Raw genomic sequence first — 23,097 nt, forward strand, 5'->3', positions numbered from 1 at the left:
TAGTTTAAAGTCACGGGGTGTGGGTGTGTATGTGTGTGTGTGTGTTAAACAATAGCATTCGCAGCAGTGAATCGCGGAACATTTATTACAGTGTTGCCTTCGGCGTCGTAATAATCGACCGCCGGGAATTACGGAGGTCCTGAGCGCACTGAAGTTTCTCTGCGCTTTCCCACGACCGTCTCTTTTCTCAGCTCGCTTTGGCGGGCCCCAAAAAGTGGCGTTTTTCTTCTGCGTCACCGAAAGGAAAGTCCGAGGTTGCCGGGGGGGGGGGGAACCACCTCTCGGGGCTGCATTTCAACCTCCAGGATACCTGCTTTCTTTTCATCTAAGGGGCAAAAAAAAAATATATTCTTGCTAGCTAGCGAAGTGGTTTTGAAGCTGGTCAGACCTTCTACTCGGGCTTCTCGAGCGGCTCTCCAGTTCTAGGCGGGCATCTCAGAAATAAATGCAGGAGAAAAGCTCCCTCCCTCTCTGTCCTCCCTCTCTTTCCCCCCCCCCCTCTCTCTTTCTCGCTCTCTCCCTTTTCTCTCTCTCCCTTTCGGTACCCCCTGCCGCCCTCTCTTTCTCTCTTTCCCTCTCTTTCTTTATTCCTCCTCTCTCTTCCTCTCTCTTTCCCTTTCTATCCCCCCTCTTCCTCTTTCTCTCTGTCCCCCTCTCCGTCCCTCCTCCCCCTCTCTCTTTCCTGTCTCCCCTCTCTCTCTTTCCCTCTCTCTTTCTCCCTCTCTCCTCTCTCTATCCCCCTCTCTACCTCCCTTTCTGTCCCCATCCCTCCCTCTCTGTTTCTCTCTCCCTCCCTCCCTTTCTGTTCCCCTGTCCCTCTCTCTCTGTCCCTCTCTTTCTCTCTCTTCTTCCTCTCTCCCCCTCCCTCCTCCCCCTCTCCTTCTCTCTGTCCCTCTCTCTTTCTCTCTCTTCCTCTCTCCCTCCCTCCCTTTCTGTCCCCCTCTCTCCTTCTCTCTTTCCCTCTGTCTCTTTCAATCTTCCTCCTCTCTCTCTCCCTCCCTCCCCCTCTCTCTCTGTCCCTCTGTCTCTTTATCACTGTCATCTCTCCCCCTTTCCCTCCCTCCTCCCCTTTCTTTTTCTGTCTCCATTCTCTCCTTCTCTCTTTCCTCCTCTCTCCCTCCCTCCCTTTCTGTTCCCCTCTCCCTCTCTCTCTGTCCCTCTCTCTTACTTTCTCCCTCCCCCTCCTCCCCCTCTCTTTTTCTGTCTCCCCTCTCTCCTTCTCTCTTTCCCCCCTCTCCCTCCCTTTCCATCCCCCTCTCTCTCTGTCCCTCTCTCTTCCTTTCTCCTTCCCTCCTCCCCTCTCTCTTTCTCTCTCGCCTCTCTCCTTCTCTCTGTCCCTCTCCCGTTCTCTCTCCATCCATCCCAATCTCTCTCTCTCTCCTTGCCCCCCCCCCCAGGATGAAAGCATAGGTATTAATAAGAAGTTTGCCTCGTCGACGCATTTCTCTAGATTTTTTCCCGCATCCCCCCCCCTCCGCCCGCCCGCCCGCCCTTGCTGACTTGCTACTCGCAGCTTGGAAACTTGACTGGAGGGAAGCGGGCTTGGTGGGAGGCGGAGAGGAAGGCGGGGGGCAGAGAGAGAGAGAGAGAAAAGACCAGCGAAGTTTCTGATAGGCTCTTCTTATTATAGCCTGCGCCCGGGGGGGCGGGGGCGGGAGGAGGGCGTTGCGCTTCCCGATAGGCTGCGCTCCTCGTCACTCTTGATCTGCGCAGCGAGTCCGGGCCCGCGCAGGGAGAAGGCTGGGAGGAGGAGGAGGAGAGAGAAAGGGGGCCGGCTCCCTATCACTTGGCCCGGGAAGGCGGCCTCGGGGTTTAAGGTGTTAGGCGAACGGGGGGGAAGCCAGTGAGGAGCCCGGGAGGGGGAAAGTCGCGGCCACCGCCGGGCCGGATCGGCTCGCTCCGGGATTGCACGCTCGCTTGCTCGCTTTTTGCAGCCGACCGACCCTCCTACTGGATCTACTCCGCTCGACCTGCGCCTCAATCGGCTCTCCCTTCTCGCGGTTGGTTCTTCATGGTCCGCGCCGTCCGCCTTGGGAGTCCAGATTGGCTCAGGTGGGCCACGCTCTCCCAGCGGGGGCGCTTGGCTTTGCAGCGGCCGATGAGACCGGGGACTCGGCCAAGGGGGAGCGGCGGCGGCGGCGGCCGGAGAGCTCCCTTGCCTTGAGATCCGGACTGGATTGATTGATTGATTGGTTGATTGACGGGCTGCCTACCTGCTGAAGGGCCGGGGAGAGAGGAGCGAAGTCTGGCCAGGGGAGGTTGAAGCAGCCGCTCCTCCTGGGCCACCCACTGCCGGCAGCCTCCAGTTCCTCGCACCGGCCCACGCACCCTCCTCCGCCCGGGGCTTCTTCTCCACCAGCGCTCAGCCGCCCCGGTTTGGGCCGGTTGGTCTGGCTCGCTCGATGAACTGCCTGAAAGAACCGCTCAGCCTGGAGCGTTTGGGAGCCGGGAATAAGCTTTGCTCCACCTCCCCTTCCTCTTCCTCTTCCTCCTCCGCCTCCTCCTCTTGTCACCACCACCACCATCATCACCATCACCACCATCAGCAGCAACAGCCGTCTCTGGTGATGGCTTCAGCCCTGATCCCCGGCCAGCCGCGCTCGGCTCTGGATTCTGCCAAGCATCGGCTGGAGGTCCACACCATCTCCGACACCTCCAGCCCCGAGGCCGCAGGTAAGGCGTCGCGCTCCCCCCAAATCCAGCCACTAAACCTTTCCCGGCTTCTTCAAACACCCGCAACCCCATTATTATACTACGTGTGCGACTGGGGAGATGGTGGTGTTAATGGCCAATGGACCTGATCCGTTATTCCCATAGCTACAAATGAGAAAGTTAGAGAAAGAACCGCGTGTATATTAGAATGTATATTTCCTTTTATGTGCACTGAGAGCCTATGCACCAAAGAGAAATTCCTTGTGTGTCCAATCACACTTGGCCAATAAATAATTGAATTCTATTCAAGGGAAAGCCGGCCAAAAAAGAGAGGGAGGAAAAAGCAAATATCGGCTCCTTTTAAGGTGGGCAAGGTCAATCTCACCCTGTCAGGTATTTGGCGTTTTGGTCTAAAAGGGGCAAAGAATGTGGGCCGTTTTTATAAATCGGTCTCCCATGCCGACCTTGGAAAGGAGGCAAAGGAGAGAAGCTAAGCCCTGGCCTCAAACCCGGCCCCGCTAAGGCGAAAGCAGCCACAGCCGCAAATCCCAGGAGTATCACTTGGTCGAAGCCGAGTCCGCCTCTCTCTTTCTCTCGCTCTGAAAGAGTCACTTATTCCAATTTATTGGAAACTAAAGGGTGGAGAGAGGAGGACTCCTGGAAATAACGAGACGGTCCGTCATCTGAGATTAGTGGGATTAATCCGATTGCGAGCGATTGCCTGTAAAAAAAATAAAAAGCCTCCGTGCGAGAGACTTTACAGTACAGTATTTCCAATCAAGCTGCGTTAGGAAATTCGGAAAGCGCTGCCTGATAGACGGCGCCGCTCCCGTCTCTGCTTACTCAAGAGTAAGCCCCGTTGAGATCAACTTGGGTGTATTTTAGAATGGATGTGCAACTGCTCGTGTGGGTAAGAGCACAGAATATGCAATTTAGAGGTTTTTATCCCAGGGAGAAGGAAAGAACTGAAGTGGACTGATTTGCAAGCAAACCTGATCAACTTGGCAGTTCGGTTTCAACCACCAAATCTTCGGTTAACGCTACATACATTTTTTTTAAATTAATTTATTCGGGGCTAAACCTACGGGTACAGCTGCCCTTCTGCTGAGCCGAACACAGCATGGGTTTTTTTTTTCCTGGATATGGACCGTGGTTTAGCGTGACCCCCTGAAATTATACTAAGGTTAAACCATTGTAACTCAGAAATTACTATCAAGGGCAGCGTTGGGACCTAAAGAGAACAGGATATATATCATTGCACGATTGGTAGATATTTGTTTTAATTCCCATTGCCCCGTAAAACTTGCTGCTGTAGGTACAAACAACTGTTTCGGAAAGGATTCTCAGTCTGATTGCAGTTTTGGATATAGTGTATTCTGCATGTACAGTATTCTTTTTTCGGGGAATCCAGAGCATGGTGTTGTAGGCCGGTCTTATGTCGTCTCGAGAAGGACGGCATAAAAATCTAATTAAATAATAATAAATAAATAAATGTTACCATGGTCTATCGAGACTGAAGGGTACCAGTGCAATGCAATTCTTTTTCGGCAGTTTCTACCAATCGAGATAACCTCTCCCATTTGCTATTATACTGTTTGATATAATTACTATCGATATACTATCGATATACTATTTGATATAATTTCCACATGCCTCCCCAAAGTGGGCAGGTCTAAAAGAATGTAAGAATACGCAAGATAATACACCGCTCAAAAATAAATAAATAAAGGGAGCACTTAAACAACACAATATAACTCCAAGTCAATCAAACTTCTGTGAGATCAAATTGTCCACTTAGGAAGCAACAGCGATTGACCATCAATTTCACATGCTGTTGTGCTCATTCAACTTTGTACATTCAATGTGAATATTTCATTCCTTCAGGTCTAGGGTGTGTTATTTGAGGGTTTCCTTTATTTTTATTTTTATTTTGAGCAGTATACTTCTTCTGTCTTCTCAAAAACTTTTAAAAACGTTTTGTATGCGTGTTCTGCTGGCTTAAAACCCAGGGCGATGGAAGTTCTTGCTTTGCTGGCTGGGGAATTGTGAGATCCGAAGTCCCCGAGTCTTTAAAAGTTGCCAAGGTTGTTTGTGGGGAGACCCTTGTTCTATATCCGAGAAGATTCTGTCCGTTCGGGCTTGTAAACCGTCCCACTTAAACCACCACCGGCGGTTGTATATTTAATCATTGCAATAAAACCGTCCGCTTAAGGGAGAAAGAGGGTGAGCAATGGCTTGGAAGAATCACAGCAGACCTGCTTAGACCTGGCAGCCGTGAAGTCGGGAGTGATTCATTTACGCAACCCGCGTTCCAAGTCTAAGCAGGCCGTTTTAAGGAGCGGGGATCCCCCCTTTTTTTCTTTGTCTCGCCTTTTCCTTGCCCGAGTTTTCAATCTTTTCCCAAAGCCTGGGAGACTCCAGGGCGCATGGAAGCCCCTCTTACCCCGTGGCAGGCAGTAATCCTCTCTCAAGGACCAAGGGGCGCTTTCCCACTCTCTCTCCCACTTTCCTTAAGATTTTTATTAATATTGATTGTTTCTTCGTTGCTTATTTGACCCCTGTGACCATCATTAAGCGTTGCACCTCATGATTCTTGACAAATGTATCTTTTTCTTTTATGCACACGGAGAGCATATGCTCCAAAGACAAATCCCTTGTGTGCGTTTGGCCAATAAAGAATTCTCATTTATTCTATTCTCCTTTCCTCTCTTCTCTTCTCCTCTCTTCTCCTCTATTCTATTATATTCCATTCTACTCTATTCTATTCTAATGGGTTGTTTTTCCACCCTGGGAAAAGGAAGGAAGCGCCTTCGTGTGCTTTTAAAAAAGCGGTTCTTACTGGTTTTAAACCCCCGCCGCCGGGACTGGGGCTCCTTTCCACGCCGATTTTCAGCGCCTGGAAGCCGGCCCGGGTCTCTCAGGCCTTTCCAGAGGTCGGGCTTCCAGCCGCTGGCCTTGCCAAGCCGGCCGAGGGAACGGGGAGGTTTTGGTGGGAGGGTTTGAACTCCTTTCCCTTCGGCCTTGAGCCGCCGCCGCCTTTTCCTCCTCCTCCTCTTCCTCCCCGGCGGGCCCCTGACCCCACCGCTGCGCTGTTTTCTTGTCTCCCCTTTCCGCAGAGAAAGAGAAAAGCCAGCCGGGCAAGAATGAGGAGGCGGGCGCCGAAGACCCGTCCAAGAAGAAGCGGCAACGGCGCCAGCGCACGCACTTCACCAGCCAGCAGCTCCAAGAGCTGGAGGCCACTTTCCAACGCAACCGCTACCCGGACATGTCGACGCGGGAGGAGATCGCCGTCTGGACCAACCTCACCGAGGCCAGAGTCCGGGTAAGGGGGAGCGGGAGAGAGCCGAGGCGCGCTGGGGACGCTGGGCGGGGAGATGGAGAAGGAGGCGGCCGCTGCTGTTGCCGCCGCTTTCGATTTCGCCTCCAGCGAGGCGGGCTTTGGCCCGGCGCAGCTCCTCGGTTCCCATCTGTCAGGGGTTGCTTGACGGGTTGGCTCCCCCCCCCCTCTCTCTCCGAAGATGATGGATGGGCCCCGTCTGTGCGGCGTGTTCGGGAACGGGATACGAAGGAGCAAAGAAAGAGGCGACCCGCGCCAAGAAAAACGGCTCGGGGCAGGCTCCGACGTGCGCCCGGGCCCCAAAACGCGCCAAAAGCGCCAGGCCTCGGCCGCCTTCCCAGGCCCCGTCGACGCTCCCTCGGCCGCATTCTTTGCACACAAACACACACACACCCCTCCCTCCCTCCCTCCGCTTTCACAACCCGGGTGGCTTATTCCCCCGTCCCTCTTCTCGCCTGAGATTTATGGCTCCGTCTAAAAAGCCCCGAAAATCCGACAGGATCAGGCAGCTCAGTCGGAGGGGAGGGGAGAAAGAGAGAGGGGAGTGGGAGAGAGAGAGAGAGAGAAAGTAAGTAAGAAAGAAACAGACAGAGAGAAAGAAAGAAACACAGAAAGAAAAAGAAGGAAGGAAGAAAAGAAAGAGAAAGAAACAAAGAAAGAAAAACAGACAGAAAGAGAAGGAAGGAAGAAAGAAAGAAAGACGGTGGGGGCGTGTGGAATCACGCCGCAGAGGAAGGCCTTTTTTTGCAATGGAGGTTGTTACTCGTGGTAGGAAAACCAGACGGAATCTGGCGCGGCTCGAGTTTTCCCTGTAGTAAACCGAGTTTTAGGTTTTAAAGCAGAAATTCGTAGTTGCGGGTCCGTGCGTGTGTCGATGCGATTAGTGACTATAAAACTCAGGGTTCGGAATAATTACTACCGGTCGGAGTCAGGCGAGTTGGTATAAGTGAAGCTTTGGCTTTGATTCCAAGGTTTTCCTTGAAGTGGAAGTAAAAATCAGTTGCCTTCATTACACTGGGTTTTAGGGGAAGCTGGGGGCAGAGAGGCCCGGAGAAGCAGAGGTCAGCTTGCTTCGGTGTTGTTACACGCGCGCACGCACACAAGGGAGGGGGGGAGAGAAGGAAAAGGAGCATTTAAAAAAAAAAATGGAGTAGTGGTATAAACCACACCGTTGTTTTCTTGGATGAGAGCTAAGGAGAACCCTCCAAAACAATTTGAATGCGGCTCTACTTACTCGGCCTTTAACCGCCTGTCTTTCCACCAAACTTTTGCCACTGAGGAGTAAGAGTAGAAAGAGAACGTTGGGGCCGGAGTTATTTACGAAAATAAAACGTTTGCATCTCCAACCTGAAAACGGCGGCAGGGGACGGATTGGCGTTCATATAATCGAGGAGAGACGAATGACCTCCAAAATCCATTCCACGCCGTCCTTTTGAGGACTCCCTTTCAGATTGCAACGCTCACAACGCACGCACACCCCAAAGTTTGTGTTGTTGTTGTTTTTCAATTAAAAATCGAAAGGGTTGCGTCTCCAGCTTTTAACTGCAAATAAAGAACGAGCATTGGGCAAATATATATATAAAGGAATCTGATCTAGTCCAGTGTTTCCCAACCTTGGCAACTTGAAGAGATCTGGACTTCAACTCCCAGAATTCCCCAGCCACTTCTGGGAGTTGAAGTCCAAATATCTTCAAGTTGCCAAGGCTGGGAAACACTGCTCTAGTCAATTCGCCTTCCTTTGAATTCCTCGCGGTTCGAACCCCCGAAAGGAAAAGCTTGCAACGAAGCTGGGGTCGAATTGGAAAACTGCCCTTTCGGAAACAACTTGCGGTGCAGCCGTGTGTCTTTAACCCCCTTTGATTTCGTTCTAACAAGAGTAAAATACACCGCTCAAAAAAATAAAATAAAGGGACCACTTAACACAATATAACTCCAAGTAAATCAAACTTCTGTGAAATCAAACTGTCCACTTAGGAAGCAACACTGGTTGGCAGTCGATTCCACATGCTGTTGTGCACATTCAACTTTGGGCAGAACGAAGTATTCGATTAGAATATTCCATTCATTCAGATCTAGGGTGTGTTATTTGAGCGTTCTCCTTATTATTATTTTTAGTATAGTTTTCTCATGAGATTTGGCTATTGCTGCCGTTGGGACTCTACCCACGTTTTTCTCCTCCCTGCGTTTGTGTTCTTAACGGCCGTTGCAATCACACCCTCAGATTTCCAACTGTGCCACGGGCATTATGGTGGCCCGAATAAACCGCATCTAGACTGGTTTAACTCTACAAATCGGATTGTCCCAAACGCCTTTTAAAAATAATAATAAAAGCCTCTGAGGAGGAAGGAAGCGGCCTTTATTCACAACTGAACTACGCTGCTCAAAAATAATAATAATAATAATAATAATAATAATAATAATAATAATAATAATAATAATAATAATAATAGGAACACTTAAACAACACAAATCGAACTTCTGTGAAATCAAACTGTCCACTTAGGAAGCAACACTGATTGACAATCAATTTCAAAGGGCTGTTGTGCACATTCAACTTTGTACCGAACGAAGCATTCACTAGAAACACAGAAGATTGACGGCAGAAAAAGACCTCGTGGTCCATCTAGTCTGCCCTTATACTATTTCCTGTATTTTATCTTAGGATGGATCTATGTTTATCCCAGGCATGTTTACATTCAGTTCCTGTGGCTTTACTAACCACGTCTGCTGGAAGTTTGTTCCAAGCATCTACTACTCTTTCGGTAAAATAATATTTTCTCACGCTGCTTCTGATCTTTCCCCCAACTAACCTCAGATTGTGCCCTCTTGTTCTTGTCTTCACTTCCCTATTAAAAACACTTCCCTCCTGAACCCGATTTAACCCTTTCACGTATTTAAATGTTTCGATCATGTCCCCCCTTTTCCTTCTGTCCTTCAGAACGAGAATACATTTCATTCCTTCAGGTCTAGGGTGTCTTCTTTGAGCGTTCCCTTTATTTTCGTTGAGCAGTGTATATACCTTCATCTTGCCGCCGTCCCTTCTCCTGCTCCCAAAGCGCGAGGCTTCTGCTCTTGGGGGGCCGTAGCAGATGGCGGAAAACACGATCGAGCCCCGCAGTTTGCCTCCAAGCGGCCTTTACTACGCGGAGTAGTAAAAAAAACCAAGGCAGGCTTCGATTGGCGCAGAGCGGCCGTGTCCGGCTGGAGCGCGCTTTGGCGTTGGGGTCAACCCAAGAGCAGAGAGTGGCCCTTCCAATCCACATCGGAAAGTCGGCGTCGGCGATCGGGGTGGGGGGTTTGGGAGGCGATCGGGCAGCTGGGAATGTGGATTGGAGCAAGAGAGCGCGCGCCTGTCGCCTTTGTCTCGGGCGGCGGAGGCGCCCGGCCTTCTCGCTTGGAGAAAAGAGCAAAGTTTGCCCCTCCAAAAAAGCGAAGGAGGAGAAGCCGCCGCGGTCCCCCGGCTTAGCTCGACTAATGATCATTAGCACATGAAAAGAACGAACGCGCCAGTCGCCAGCCCTTAAGGTAAAAAAGATTTATTAGAAGGTTTCCTAACCGAATATATTACACATATATAAAAATATATACGGTATGTTTATGTTGACTTCTTTTGTGTTGTTTTGTTTTTCCTTCCGGGCTGCTTTGGAAAGCAAATCATTGACCGGATTTAAATTTCAAGCTGCTCCTGGATTATTAAAATATCGTCGCGAGGATCTTTTCTTCCTCGCCTGTGTAGGAAAAAAAAATAGGCGTTAAAAAGCGGATTAACTTCCTCGCTTTAGACTGCTAGACTTTGGGGGGGGGGAAGGAAAGGGGAATGAGAGGTTTGGAGTGGGGGGGGGAAAGAACGAGCCATGTTCTTTTTGTTCAAGATTGCCACTCGGATCAAGACTGAATGAACTGCAAAGTTTACAGAGAAAAGGGGGGGGGGAAGCCAGAGAAAGAAAGAGATGGAAAGAGAAAGGGAGGGAAAGAGATAGAAGGGGAGAAGGAGGAGAGAAAGGGAGAGAGAGTGAATGAGGGAGGGAGGGAAAGAAAGGGACAGAAAGAGGGGGAGAGAGAGAAAGAGAAGGAGAGAGTGGGGATAGAAAAAGAGAGAAAGAAAGGGGAGAGCAAAAGAAAGAGGGAGGGGAAGAAAGGGACAGAAAGGGAGGGAGGGAGAGAGAGGGAGAGAGTGGTGACAGACAAAGAGAGAGAGAGAAAGGAGAGAGAGGTAAAGAAAGAGGGAGAGAAGTAGGGAGGGAGAGCGAAAGAAGGAGGGAAAGAGAGAGGGAGAGAAGGGGAGAGAAAGAGGGACAGAGTGGGGACAGAAAGAAAGAGAGAGAGGGACAGAAAGGGAGAGAGAGGGTGAGAGAGAGAAGGAGGAAGAGAGAAAGAGGGAAAGAGAAAGAGAGAGGGAGGTCAAAGGGAGGGAGGGAGAGAAGAAGAGTGGGAGAGCGAAAGAAAGAGAGCGAGAGAGGAGGGAGAGAAAGGGGGAAAGAAATAAAGAAAGAGATAGAAAGAGGGAGAGAAAGAGAAGGAGGGAAAGAAAGAGAGAGATGGCAGAAAAGAGGGATGAAACCCAAACAGCAGATGCACAGGACTTTTTCTTGGCTGGCTATCAGAGTTTGCTAAGGGACGACCTTCGCCTTCGGACCTCAGCATACCTTTCTCTCGAGGCTGGGCACAAAAGTCCTCCCCGTCTCTCCAAAGCCAGCGGCGGGGGAGCCTTTTGGTCCCTTTTAAGGAGAAAGGAGGCCGGGCGCTTCTCTTAGAGAAGCCTCCGCTGGTTTAAAATCCAGCCCGGGCGAGCTTGGTTGTGTGGCACGCAAATGCCAGGCCAGACGGGCTTGTTTATGTAGCCGTGCATCTGTTTTAATAAAGGCCGGAGGAACAAAAGCGTGGAGCAACTTTAGGCGCAAAGGTGCCGCGTTCTAGGCTTCAACCGGGTTTCTGCGCAATCGGAGGAAATGGCGTTCTTGGGGGGAGGAGAAAAGGGTTTTTTTCTTCTGCCAACAGAACCTCCCGCGGTTTTTATTGGGTCTTTCCCCTCTGGAGCCCAGCCCGGACCTTTCCGCGCACGTTACTCAAGGCTTTGTTGAAGGCTCATTGGACGGGAGGTCCCCTTGTGGGATGGTGGAGGTTGCAAAAGGTTTTTCGCCGGGCGCCCTTCTTTATTTTATTGTTTGTTTGTTTATGTTAGTCAGTTAGTTAGTTAGTTAGTTAGTTAGTTAGTTAGTTAGTTAGTTAGTTAGTTAGTTAGTTAGTTAGTTAGTTAGTTAGTTAGTTAGTCAGTCCAATACACAATGAGGGTTTTTAGTGGGTATACACATAGTAAAATTCATGATGAAGGTTATAGAGGAGATACTCATAGTAAAATATATCTAAGAAAGGAGAGAAGAGAAGATATAGGAATAGAACATATCAATGAAAGGAATAGAAGAACAGATATAGGAATAGAAGAAAGGTATTGGAGATATAGGAGAGCAATAGGACAGGAGCCTTTGCTAGATAAATAACGGTACATTTCACAGTTTAAAGGATCCCCCCTCCCCTTTCCTCCCCCTACAAAGAAGCTTCGAAAGGTTTTATTAATCTTTTATTTATTTATGTATTATTAGATTTCTAGGCCACCCTTCTTCTCCTTAGACTCAGGGCAGGCTGGCAACAAAGATTACTACAAACCCGTGTAAGAAATCTAAATTAAAACACTCTAAAAAATCCCAGCGCTTAAAATGAATCAATCACGTTCATCCCATCACGCACTATCCATTTAGTCATTGGCCGGAGCTGGGTGTTAAAACTCCAGTGGTTTTATTTATCTAAATGCGATCATTTGTCGTGTATCCCAAGGCGGGGCGCATTTATTTATTCTTTTTAAGATGGCCTAAACGGGCACATACAATAGTGTGTATGTGTGCGTATATATATATTGTGTCTGTGTACAACACACACAAACACACACATATACATACATACATACATACATACATACATACATACATACATACATACATACATACATACATACATTGCTCAAATAAATAAAGGGAACACTCAAAGAACACATCCTAGATCTGAATGAATGAAATACTGTATTCCGATTGAATACTTTGTTCTGCCCAAAGTTGAATGGGCACAACAGCATGTGGAATTGATTGTCAATCAGTGTTGCTTCCTAAGTGGACAGTTTAATTTCACAGAAGTTTGATTTACTCAGAGTTATATTGTGTTGTTTTAAGGGTTCTCTTTAATTTTTTTGAGCAGTGTATATCTGACCAATGAGTACGTGGTATGTTTGTGGTCTGAATCTGTTTTAGCTCTTTTTAGAATGGTTTCAGATTAGTCATTTGTATTAATTGGATTTCAGATGTTTTATTGTATATTATGGTGCGGGGTTTTTTTATATGTCGTGAGCCGCCCCGAGTCCACGGAGAGGGGCGGCATACAAGTCCAATAAGGAGGATGGAGGGTTTGAGGAGGATGGCGGTTTTGGTTCGTGGTGCTCGATCGGCCGATTCTCTGCAGGGGTCCCCAAACTTTGGCCCCTTTGAAAACTGGTGGACTTCAATGAATCCCTTTTAATTGCAAACGTGCACAAGTCTTCAAAAAGTTGCCCAGTTTGAAGACCCCTCCACCTTAGGGAGCCCGGGAAACCCCGTAGTGCGGGTGGGGGATCGCGGGGGGCGTGGTTGAAGGTGGGATCGCATGCTAAGGTCCTTTGGTTTCTCCGCAGTAACCAGTTTCTCTCTCCTTCCTCCTCCTCTTCCTCCTCCCCCTCTTTCTCCGCGTCTTCCTCCTCCTGCCTCTTCCTCTTCTCTTCCTCGTGTCCTCCTCCCTTTCCCTCCTCTTCCTCCTCCTCTTCCTCTTCCTCCTCCTCTTCCTCTTTCTCCTCCGCCTCCTCCTCTTTCTCCTCCACCTCTTCCTCTTCCTCCTCCTCTCCTTTAAAGGTTTGGTTCAAGAACCGGCGGGCCAAGTGGCGAAAGAGGGAGCGGAACCAACAGGCGGAACTCTGCAAGAACGGCTTCGGCCCCCAGTTCAACGGGCTGATGCAGCCCTACGACGACATGTACCCGGGCTACTCGTACAACAACTGGGCCGCCAAGGGCCTGACCTCGGCCTCGCTCTCCACCAAGAGCTTCCCCTTCTTCAACTCCATGAACGTCAACCCGCTCTCCTCGCAGAGCATGTTCTCGCCCCCCAACTCCATCTCGTCCATGAGCATGTCCTCCAGCATGGTGCCCTCGGCGGTGGCCGGCGTGCCCGGCTCGGGCCTCAACAGCCTCAACAACTTGAACAACCTGAGCAACCCTTCGCTCAACTCGGCCGTGCCGGCCTCCGCCTGCCCTTACGCCCCGCCGACGCCTCCCTACGTTTACCGGGACACGTGTAACTCCAGCTTGGCCAGCCTGAGACTCAAAGCCAAGCAGCACTCCAGCTTCGGCTACGCCAGCGTCCAGACCCCGGCCTCCAATCTGAGCGCCTGCCAATACGCCGTGGACAGGCCGGTGTGAGGCTGGGAATCAAGCCGCGCCGGGCTTCGGGCTAGTAGCTGCTCTCGTCAAGTTGCGTGGTGGGAGGGAGGGGAAGGAGGGCAGGCGATAGCGCGTGGCCGTCGGAGGCTTCTTCGCCTCGGCATCTTAAAGAACGCGACCCCTTCGGTCCAAAAGCAAACGGGAGGGAGAGAGCAATTAAATCTACCCAGGCGGAGGGAAAAGGAGAGAAGAGGGGGGGGGACCCACAAAACCTTGAAATTTCGGCGTTCTTGGCTTTTTTTACAAAGGGTGTTCTACGGCTCCTTAGAATAAATGGAGAGAGGGTTTTTTTTAATTAAAAAAAATTGGGAAAGAAATATTTCCCAACCGAGACAAGGACATATATTATAAATATATATAAATATATATATATATAAAATACGGACAAACCTTTGACTGGATATGGTATGACATTTTAATGTTGCTATAAGCTTGTTATTTTTTATGTTTAGCATTGTTAACATGAAAAGGAAGCAAAAAACACAAACACACCAACGACGGGAAAGGATGTATATATATTGAAATGTCAAAATTAATTTTATAAAAGCGGTTGTTAGTAATATCTCCAACAGTGTTTTTTTTTAAGGAAAAAAAAGGTTAGGCTTTAAAATAAGGCATGTTACACAAGAGAGTAGGGATTTGTTTTTATTTTTTTTTCCTTTTATTTTTCCGCTTGCGAGCAAGGGAATGTATATACTGTACTAAAATGCAACACTGTATGTTTCTAACATGTTATTATTATTATTAATATTATTATTATTATTAAAAAGGAAGTCCCATTGTGTGAATATCAAGTTTTAGAATAGTACCTCTGGTGGATGCAATGGTGACTTTTGAAACTGCAATGTAAAAAAAAAACCATACCCGTGTATAACATTTCGTATAATTAGTGTTTTTTTCCTTTTCAGACAACATTGGAAAAAAAATGTGTTTCATGGGAGTAAAATACACAGTATACAGTTTGGTCTGGAAATTATTATTATTATTATTTGAATGAATTTCCCCGTGAATATTTCCCAAGTTGCTAAGTAGCAAATACTATTTAGCTCTTATCCAACTTGTTGTTTTAAAAGGGAGAATTATTTCGTGTGTTTTTTTAAAAGCCCCTGAAATCTTTATTAAGAAGGCCTTTAAGCCTGAAAACTTTAGAAAGTTCTCATCTCCCCGATTTTCTCCTCTGGGTTTTTTGGCATGGAGGTGCAGGTGTACATAAAATGCCAGTTTTGCAAACATGAAGTTTGTTGTGTTTTTCCAGGACCGGAGAAAATTAAGACCTTAGTACATTTGCTTCGGGTTTGATCCAGAAGAGATCCGCTTCAGGAAAGACTTAATGAACTCAATCTGTATAGTCTGGAGCAGTGGTTTTCAACCAGTGTGCCGCGAGACATGGTCAGGTGTGCCGCGAAGCACAGAGAGAAAGAAAGCAAGAGAGAGAGAAAGCAAGAAAGAAAACGAGAGAGAGAGAAAGAGCGAGAGAGAAAGAAAGCAAGAGAGAGGGAAAGAGAACAAGAGAAAGAGAGAAAGAGAAAGAAAGCAAGAGAGGGAGGGAAGGAGAGAGGGAAAGGCATAAAGGGACGTAGGGAGAGAGAGAGAAAGAGCAAAAAAGAGGAAGGAAGGGAGAGAAAGAGGGATGGAGAGAGAAAGGAAGGGAGGGAGAAAGAAATAGAGCGAAGGGGAGGAAGAGAGAGAGAATTTTTTTGTCCAAACTTTTTTTAGCCGCCCCTCTCCCCCCCCCGCCCCCCTCAATGTGCCCCAGGGTTTCGTAAATGTAAAAAATGTGCCGCGGCTCAAAAAAAGATTGAAAAGTACTGGTCTGGAGGACAGAAGGGAAAGAGGGGACATGATCGAAACATTTAAATATGTTAAAGGGTTAAATAAGGTTCAGGAGGGAAGTGTTTTCACTAGGGAAGTGAACACAAGAACAAGGGGCCACAATCTGAGGTTAGTTGGGGGAAAGATTAGAAGTAATGTGAGAAAATATTATTTTACTGAAAAAGCAGTAGATGCTTCGAACAAACTTCCAGCAGACGTGGTCGGTAAATCCACAGTAACTGAATTTAAACATGCCTGGGATAAACATAGATCCATGCTAAGGTAAAATACAAGAAATGGTATAAGGGCAGACTAGATGGACCGTGAGGTCTTTTTCTGCCGGTCAATCTTCTATGTTTCTCTTGAGCTTCCCACGAAGAAATGGAAAGAAGTCATCAAAGGAAAGGAGAGTTTAAGCCTCGCGGAATTAAATTCTCCTAGTAGGTTTTTGCTCCTTCGGCCAACCCATTTACAAGTGGTGACCCTTGGCCGGAGTGTGCCTAAGACAAATAACTCTCCAATAAAATGGTCAAATAATAAGATTTCGCCCTCACTGGGGGGGGGGGGCGTAGTCTCTTTCTCCCTCCTCCCCCTTTTAAATGAGAGTCCCCCCTCGATTAAAGGGGGGGGGACAGACCTTTGCCCCAAATCGATGCCAGCCCCACCCCAATGACCCTTATGGACCAGAGGGGGAGGAGAGGGGGAGCAATAAAGAGGCCAGGCTGGGGCTGTTGAGGATTTCCACAACACCCCCCCTTCGGGAGGGGAGGGGGGCATTGTGCCAATTTATTGCAATTTGTTTGGCTTCCGGCCAAGTGGACCTAACTAAGATTTGGGGAGAGCTACCGGTTCTGTTTAAAACCATTCCGGATTAGGTTTGGTAGGTCTGCAGGATGGCGCAAATCGGGTTGGATTAGCCACGCCAGGTTTCTAAAAGGGGGGGGGGTGGATCCCATAGAGGGCGGGCAGTGAAGGGCTTCCAAACTTTTTGCTACCACACTGTGGGCGTGGCTTATGCCTTTTCTTTCAACATCTTTTCGTGCAAATTGGGTGCTCTGGGGTGGAGCTCCATTTTCGTTACCCCACTGAGTTCTCTCCACCCCCGTCCGGATAGCAACCCACCCCGGGAGGGGGGGGGTTTCTCCAACTTTGGCAAACTTTTCAGACTTGTTGTGGACTTCCAGCCGGCTGGGAATCCAAGTTCCCCAAGTCTTTAAAAGTTTGCCAAGGTTGGAGAGGCCCCGGTAGTGGTCAAGTTAAAAGGATTGGAAACAAAACTAACAAAAACACGAAATGAGGAGAGGGGGGGGGGAAGAGGGGGGGGAAACAGAACCAGAAGACCCAAGGCGCGTGCCGCGGACGTGGTCCAAAGGATGGGAGAACCCGGGCCGAACCTCTCCCGGGATGCCCGGATTTGGGCGGGCGGGCGGGTTTTGCTCATGTTGTCACTTTATCCGTAATCCCAGCAATAATCCCTGTTTTTGTTGTGCTCTGCAGCGCCTCCCAATAGGAGGGAAAGAAAGATCCCAGCTAAAGTCCGTCGCTGGTAATGGTCAGAGGCCTTACAGAGCAATTCATCTATCTATCCATCTATCTATCTATCTATCTATCTATCTATCTATCTATCTATCTATCTATCTTATCTATCCATCTATCTATCTATCTATCTATCTCTTTCTTTCCTTCTCTCTCTCTTCTTTCCTCCTTCCTCTCCTCCTTCCTCTCCTTTCTCTTCCTCTTCTACTACTACTATTTCGTTCCCTTCTTCTACTTCGTCCTCAACTTCTTTTTCTTCCTCTTCCTCCTCCTCCTCTTCTTCTCCTGATACTACTTCGTTTCCTTCTTCTTCTACTTCTTCCTCTCCTCTTCCTCCCCCTCTTCCTCTCCTTTTTCTTCTTCCTCCTCCTCTTCTTCTCCTGATACTACTACTATTTCGTTTTCTTCTTCTACTTTCTCTCCTTTTTCTTCCTCTTCTTTTTCTTCCTCCTCTTCCTCCTCCTCCTCTTCTTCTCCTGCTACTACTACTGCTTCATTTCCTTCTTCTACTTTCTCTCCTTTTTCTTCCTCTTCTTTTTCTTCCTCCTCTTCCTCCTCCTCCTCTTCTTCTCCTGCTACTACTACTGCTTCATTTCCTTCTTCTACTTTCTCTCCGTCTTCTTCCTCTTTTTCTTCCTCCTCTTCCTCCTCCTCTTCTTCTCCTGCTACTACTACTGCTTCATTTCCTTCTTCTACTTTCTCTCCTTTTTCTTCCTCTTCTTTTTCTTCCTCCTCTTCCTCCTCCTCCTCTTCTTCTCCTGCTACTACTACTGCTTCATTTCCTTCTTCTACTTTCTCTCCTTTTTCTTCCTCTTCTTTTTCTTCCTCCTCTTCCTCCTCCTCCTCTTCTTCTCCTGCTACTACTACTGCTTCATTTCCTTCTTCTACTTTCTCTCCGTCTTCTTCCTCTTTTTCTTCCTCCTCTTCCTCCTCCTCTTCTTCTCCTGCTACTACTACTGCTTTGTTTCCTTCTTCTACTCCTTCTTCTCCTTCCCTCTCCCCCTCCTCCTTCTCCTTCTCCTCCTTCTCCTTCTTCTTTTTTCTTCTTTTCCACAGCGGACTAAAAAAAACCCAAACCCTGCCTGGACACGAACCCGGCCTCTTCCTCCCTTGTTTTCGGGGCGGAAGGGCAGGGGAACTGAAGGGAGGAAGGCCGCAAGGGGGAAGCCGGAAGTGTCCAGCACCTGAAGTCGCCTCTGCCCAACAGCCAACGTGCAAAATCCAGCAGGAGAAAACTTTTATTCAAGCGTCCTTTTTTTTTTTGGCTTGACCTGTGTTACGCAAACAAGCCCCCTCGCCACTTCATAGGGTTCGGTGAAGGCTGGTTTTATACCTCATCATCTGCAAAAATGGGCCCTTCCAACACGCGTGGGCTCAGCGTCCAGACCAAGAAAACAATGGAACACACACACACACACCGAAATTCCGAAAATCACCCGCGGAGAGATATTTTAACATGGCAATCTTCCGGTTTCGAGGAAACGTTTTTTAAAAAGCCTTTAAAACGTGTCGTAGTTTGGGTTAATCTGTGAAAGGGGGGGGGGATCAGGGGATATTTATTATTATTTATTATTTATTATTTATTATTTATTATTTATTATTTATTATTTATTATTTATTATTTATTATTTATTATTTATTATTTATTATTTATTATTTATTATTTATTATTTATTATTTATTATTTATTATTTATTATTTATTATTTATTATTTATTATTTATTATTTATTATTTATTATTTATTATTTATTATTTATTATTTATTATTTATTATTTATTATTTATTATTTATTATTTATTATTTATTATTTATTATTTATTATTTATTATTTATTATTTATTATTTATTATTTATTATTTATTATTTATTATTTATTATTTATTATTTATTATTTATTATTTATTATTTATTATTTATTATTTATTATTTATTATTTATTATTTATTATTTATTATTTATTATTTATTATTTATTATTTATTATTTATTATTTATTATTTATTATTTATTATTTATTATTTATTATTATTTATTTATTATTATTTATTTACTATTTATTATTTATTTACTATTTATTATTTATTTACTATTTACTATTTACTATTTACTATTCACTATTCACTATTCACTATTTACTATTTACTATTTACTATTTATCATTTATCATTTTTTACTTATCATTTATCATTTATCATTTATCACTTATCATTTATTACTTATCATTTGTTACTTATCATTTATCATTTATTATTATTCATTCATTCATTTGTCAAACATGTATAGGATAGTAGTAGTTTGTATAAACATAACATAAGTAAAAAAGTAAGGATAAAAAGGGACAATAGGACGGTAGGACAGGGACGGTAGGCAATGTGATGCGCTCATGCACGCCCCTTACAGACCTCTTAGAAACGAGGAGAGGTCGACTATGGACAATGTAAGGTTAAAGTTTTTGGGGTTTGGAGAAGAAACCCCAGAGTCAGGTAGTGTATTCGAGGCATTGATTACTCTGTTACTGAAATCGTATTTTCTGTATACAAAGTAGTAGTAGTAGTAGTAGTAGTAGGAGGAGGAGGAGGAGGAGGAGGAGGAGAGGAGGAGCGGGAGGAAGAAAGGAGAAGGAATGAAGGGGAAGAAGAAGAAAGAAGAAGAAGAAAGAAAGAAGGATGGAAGGAAAGAAAGAAAGAAAGAAAGAAAGAAAGAAAGAAAGAAAGAAAGAAAGAAGACAGGATCCAGTGGAAAAGGCATCTGCCCATAAATTTGAATAGTATTGAGATGCCAAAAAAACCCCATAAGCTACAGATCCATTTTTCCTGAATTTCATCCTAGAGGCAAAGCCTGGGCCTTCCAGATGCGTTGGACAGCAAATTTCTGAACTCCCAGCTGAGACTGGGGGTCCAACACATTTAGAGCAGGGGTCTCCAACCTTGGCCACTTGAAGACTTGTGGACTTCAACACCCTCAGCCAGCTTTGCTGGGAGTTGAAATCCACAAGTCTTCAAGTTGCCAAGGTTAGAGACCTCTGCATCAGAATGTAGGGGGTCTTGGGAGGGGGGAGAAGACATCTCGAGGTGGGGGAAGCTTGAGTGGCCTGCATTCACCCCCAACTTCAACCTTACTAAAGGCGGGGCGGACCGTAGGGGTGGGGAGGCTAAAGTCAGCCGAATGGAGGAGGGGGTCTTTCCTTCCCTATCCCCCTATTTCCATGGCCAGGAGGGTTTGCTGTCGATTGATTGACTCGTCCACACTTCAGATTGGTGGGGAGAGGGGATAAAAGAGTCTGGGAGATATTTATTACTACGCGCGCGGTGTTTAAATGAATGGTAATTATTAATCCAAGGGCGGCCAAACCCGAACCCAGCCCCACCCCAATGACCCTGGTGACCAACCACCCACATCTCTTTTTCGCCCGTGCTGTTTTCATTCAAACGTGCTCATTTTCTACCGTGGCCCCTTCGTTTTGGGGGGAATGTAGCGGGGGGGGGCATTGAACAGAAATTTCCAGACCCCCGGGATCAAGGAGATTTAAAATAAGTTTGGGATCAAACAGGGCGTTGGTTTGGTTTGGTTTTATTTCATTTTATTTCTATCTATATCTATCTATCTATCTATCTATCTATCTATCTATCTATCTATCTATCTATCTATCCATCCATCCATCCATCCATCCATCCATCCATCCATTTATTTTGTTTTATTATTATAATTAATTTTAATTTAAGTTTACTTTATTTTATTTTCTATCTACCTACCCACCCACCCACCCACCCACCTACCTACCTACCTACCTACCTATATATATATATCTAACTAACTACCAACCTATCTACCTACCTACCTACCAATTCGCTGGCTGGGGAATTCTGGGAGTTGAAGTCCAAATACCTTCAAGTTGCCAAGGTTGGGAAACACTGGGTTAGAGGAGTGCAGGAAATGATACCACCACACTCTTTCTGTCCTTCCACTTCTCGTCCTCCTCCTTCTCCTGGCTTTGCCTGGACGTTTATTCATGCCCAGGAGCTTTTTGTGTGCCTTGGTCGGCCAGAAATGGAAAGAGGATAGTGGCTGTGTGTTTTCTCTCTCCCCCCCCCCCCCCGCCGTCCCTCCCTCACTCCTTCTCCCCTCCCTCTCTCCTTCCCCCTCTCTCTTTTCTCTTTGCTCTACCTCTCTATCTCTCTTATTCTCCCTCTCTCTCTCTCATTCTCTCTCCCTCTCTCTTTCTTTTTTCTCTATCTCCCTCTCTCCCTCTTATTCTCCCCCCTCCCTCATTCTCTCTCCCCCCTCTCTCTTATCTCTCCTTTTCTCATTCTCTCTCTCCCTCTCTCTCTCCCTATCTATCTTATTCTCTCCCTCTTATTCTCTCTCTCCCTCTCTCTCTGCTCTCTCTTTTCCTCTCCCTTTTATTATCTCCCTCTTTCTCATTCTCTCCCCCTCTCTCTTTTCTCTCTCTCTCTCCCTTTCCCTCTTATTCTCTCTCTCATTCTGTCTCCCTCTCTTTCTTTTTCTCTCTCTCCCCCCCTCTCTCATTCTCTCTCTCCCTCTCTCTCTCTCTTTACTCCCTCTCCCTCTCTCTTATTTTCTCCCTCTCTCTTATTTTCTCCCTCTCTCATTCTCTCTACCTCTCTCTTTTCTTTCTCTTTCCCTCTCCCTCTTATTCTCTCCCTCTCTCTCATTCTCCCCCCTCTCTTTTCTCTCTCTCTCTCTCTCCCATTCCCTCTTATTCTCTCTCTCATTCTGTCTCCCTCTCTTTCTTTTTCCTCTCTCTCATTCTCTCACTTTTTTCTTTTCCATTTTCTCTCTCTCTCTGCCACTCTCTCTCCCCCTCCCTCTCTCTTATTCTCTCTCTCTATCGCAGGCCACCATGGGAACAGAGCGAGCTGTCGGGGCGGGAAAGCAGAAGGACGCAGAGAGTTGGGGTGGGGAGAAGAATCTTAAAAGAAGAAATCCACATTGCTTTTCCAAAGTCGCGCGTCTGAAGCACCAGGCCATCAATTAAGCGCCTGGCGTTGCCGCTCCTCCCTTGAGGAGTCTATTAAAAACACCGGCGAGATCCCCTCGGTTGAGCCCAGGCGTGTGAACAAACAGGGCTGTCTGGCTCGGAATCCACATCCCAATACACACCCACACACAACACACACAGGGCGGCTGAGTCCCTCTTTCCTCCTCCCCCCCCCTTTTTTTTGAGTCCGGAGACCACTTCTCCTCGCCTCCTCCTTTGCCCACCCTTCTTCGGCGGCCCTGGCTGGCAGGCAAGGCAGCTGGGACCGCTGGGCTCGAACCAGTGCCCGTGCAAGGCCTGGAAAAGCTCCAGCTCCGAAGCAGAACCACGGCTTGGACGCTTGAATTCCCCGACTTTCTTCCCCCGGCCACGGAGCCGTTCCTCGAAGGGTCAGCTGGTCTGAATGTGGCTAGACTCTGAACTCACTCAACGATGGGTGGGCATTGGAGAAAAGTTTGGAAAAGTTTGGAAAAGTTTGGAAAAGTTTGCCGATTCTTAAAGAGGTCAGTAAGGGGCGGTCATAAGTGCACCAGCCTGTCTTCCGTCCCCTGTCCTAATGTTTCTTCTTTTATTTTTTTACTAGTATCATGGATAGGAATATGATTACATCTTTGCATATCTCCGATATGTACTTGACAAAATAAATAAATAAAAATAAAATAAAATCTGTAGATCGAGGATAGAATTAGAATTTCTAGACGGAAATGGCGAAATGGGTTAGAGCAGTGTTTCCCAACCTTGGCAACTTGAAGATATTTGGACTTCAACTCCCAGAATTCCCCAGGCTGGGGAATTCTGGGAGTTGAAGTCCAGATATCTTCAAGTTGCCAAGGTTGGGAAACACTGGGTTAGAGGAAGGGAGGGACGAGCGGAAGGAGGGGTTGTACCTTTTTCTGGCTTCATTGGTCGTTAATCGAGCAACGGAATTCATAAATTCCTTAACTTTTTGGTTGTAAGTCTGGCTATAAAAAATATGACTTCAGCAACCGAGTTGTCGAAGCGTGGAACTCATTACCTGACTCAGCAGTGTCAACCCCTAAGCCCCAACATTTTTCCCTTAGACTCTCCACGATTGACCTCTCCAGGTTCCTTAGAGGTCAGTAAGGAGCGTGCTTAAATGCACCAGTGTGCCTTCCGTCCCCTGTCCAATTGTCTCTCCTTATCCCATTTATCTTTTCTTCCTTTCAAATATGTCCACCTACACTTTTATATCTTTTCTTCTATTCTTTTCTTTATTTATATTAT

At 46.8% G+C, this 23,097-nt stretch overlaps 2 protein-coding genes across 3 annotated transcripts in view; one reads left to right on the forward strand and one right to left on the reverse strand.

Annotated features, from left to right (window-relative positions):
- Positions 1-14,438, forward strand: part of PITX2 (paired like homeodomain 2) — a 60,088-nt gene extending 45,650 nt beyond the window's left edge. Inside the window, exons 1-3 of one of the 2 annotated variants that reach the window (XM_070756667.1) lie at positions 2,210-2,673; positions 5,769-5,974; positions 12,919-14,438. In XM_070756667.1, coding sequence (XP_070612768.1) covers positions 2,403-2,673; positions 5,769-5,974; positions 12,919-13,482 — 1,041 coding nt within the window. In that variant the 5' untranslated portion in view covers positions 2,210-2,402 and the 3' untranslated portion in view covers positions 13,483-14,438. Of the gene's footprint in view, positions 1-2,209; positions 2,674-5,768; positions 5,975-12,918 lie in introns of those variants that run through there. The other variant, XM_070756668.1, reaches the window with a different exon arrangement.
- A 2,725-nt stretch (positions 14,439-17,163) lies between these two features.
- Positions 17,164-23,097, reverse strand: part of LOC139170664 (ABC transporter F family member 4-like) — a 51,033-nt gene continuing 45,099 nt past the window's right edge. The window contains exon 2 of the mRNA XM_070758156.1: positions 17,164-17,896. Coding sequence (XP_070614257.1) covers positions 17,164-17,896 — 733 coding nt within the window. The remainder of the gene's footprint in view (positions 17,897-23,097) is intronic.

Source organism: Erythrolamprus reginae, chromosome 7 (assembly GCF_031021105.1).
Source record: "Erythrolamprus reginae isolate rEryReg1 chromosome 7, rEryReg1.hap1, whole genome shotgun sequence".
In the NCBI taxonomy this organism is placed as follows: Eukaryota; Metazoa; Chordata; class Lepidosauria; order Squamata; family Dipsadidae; genus Erythrolamprus; species Erythrolamprus reginae.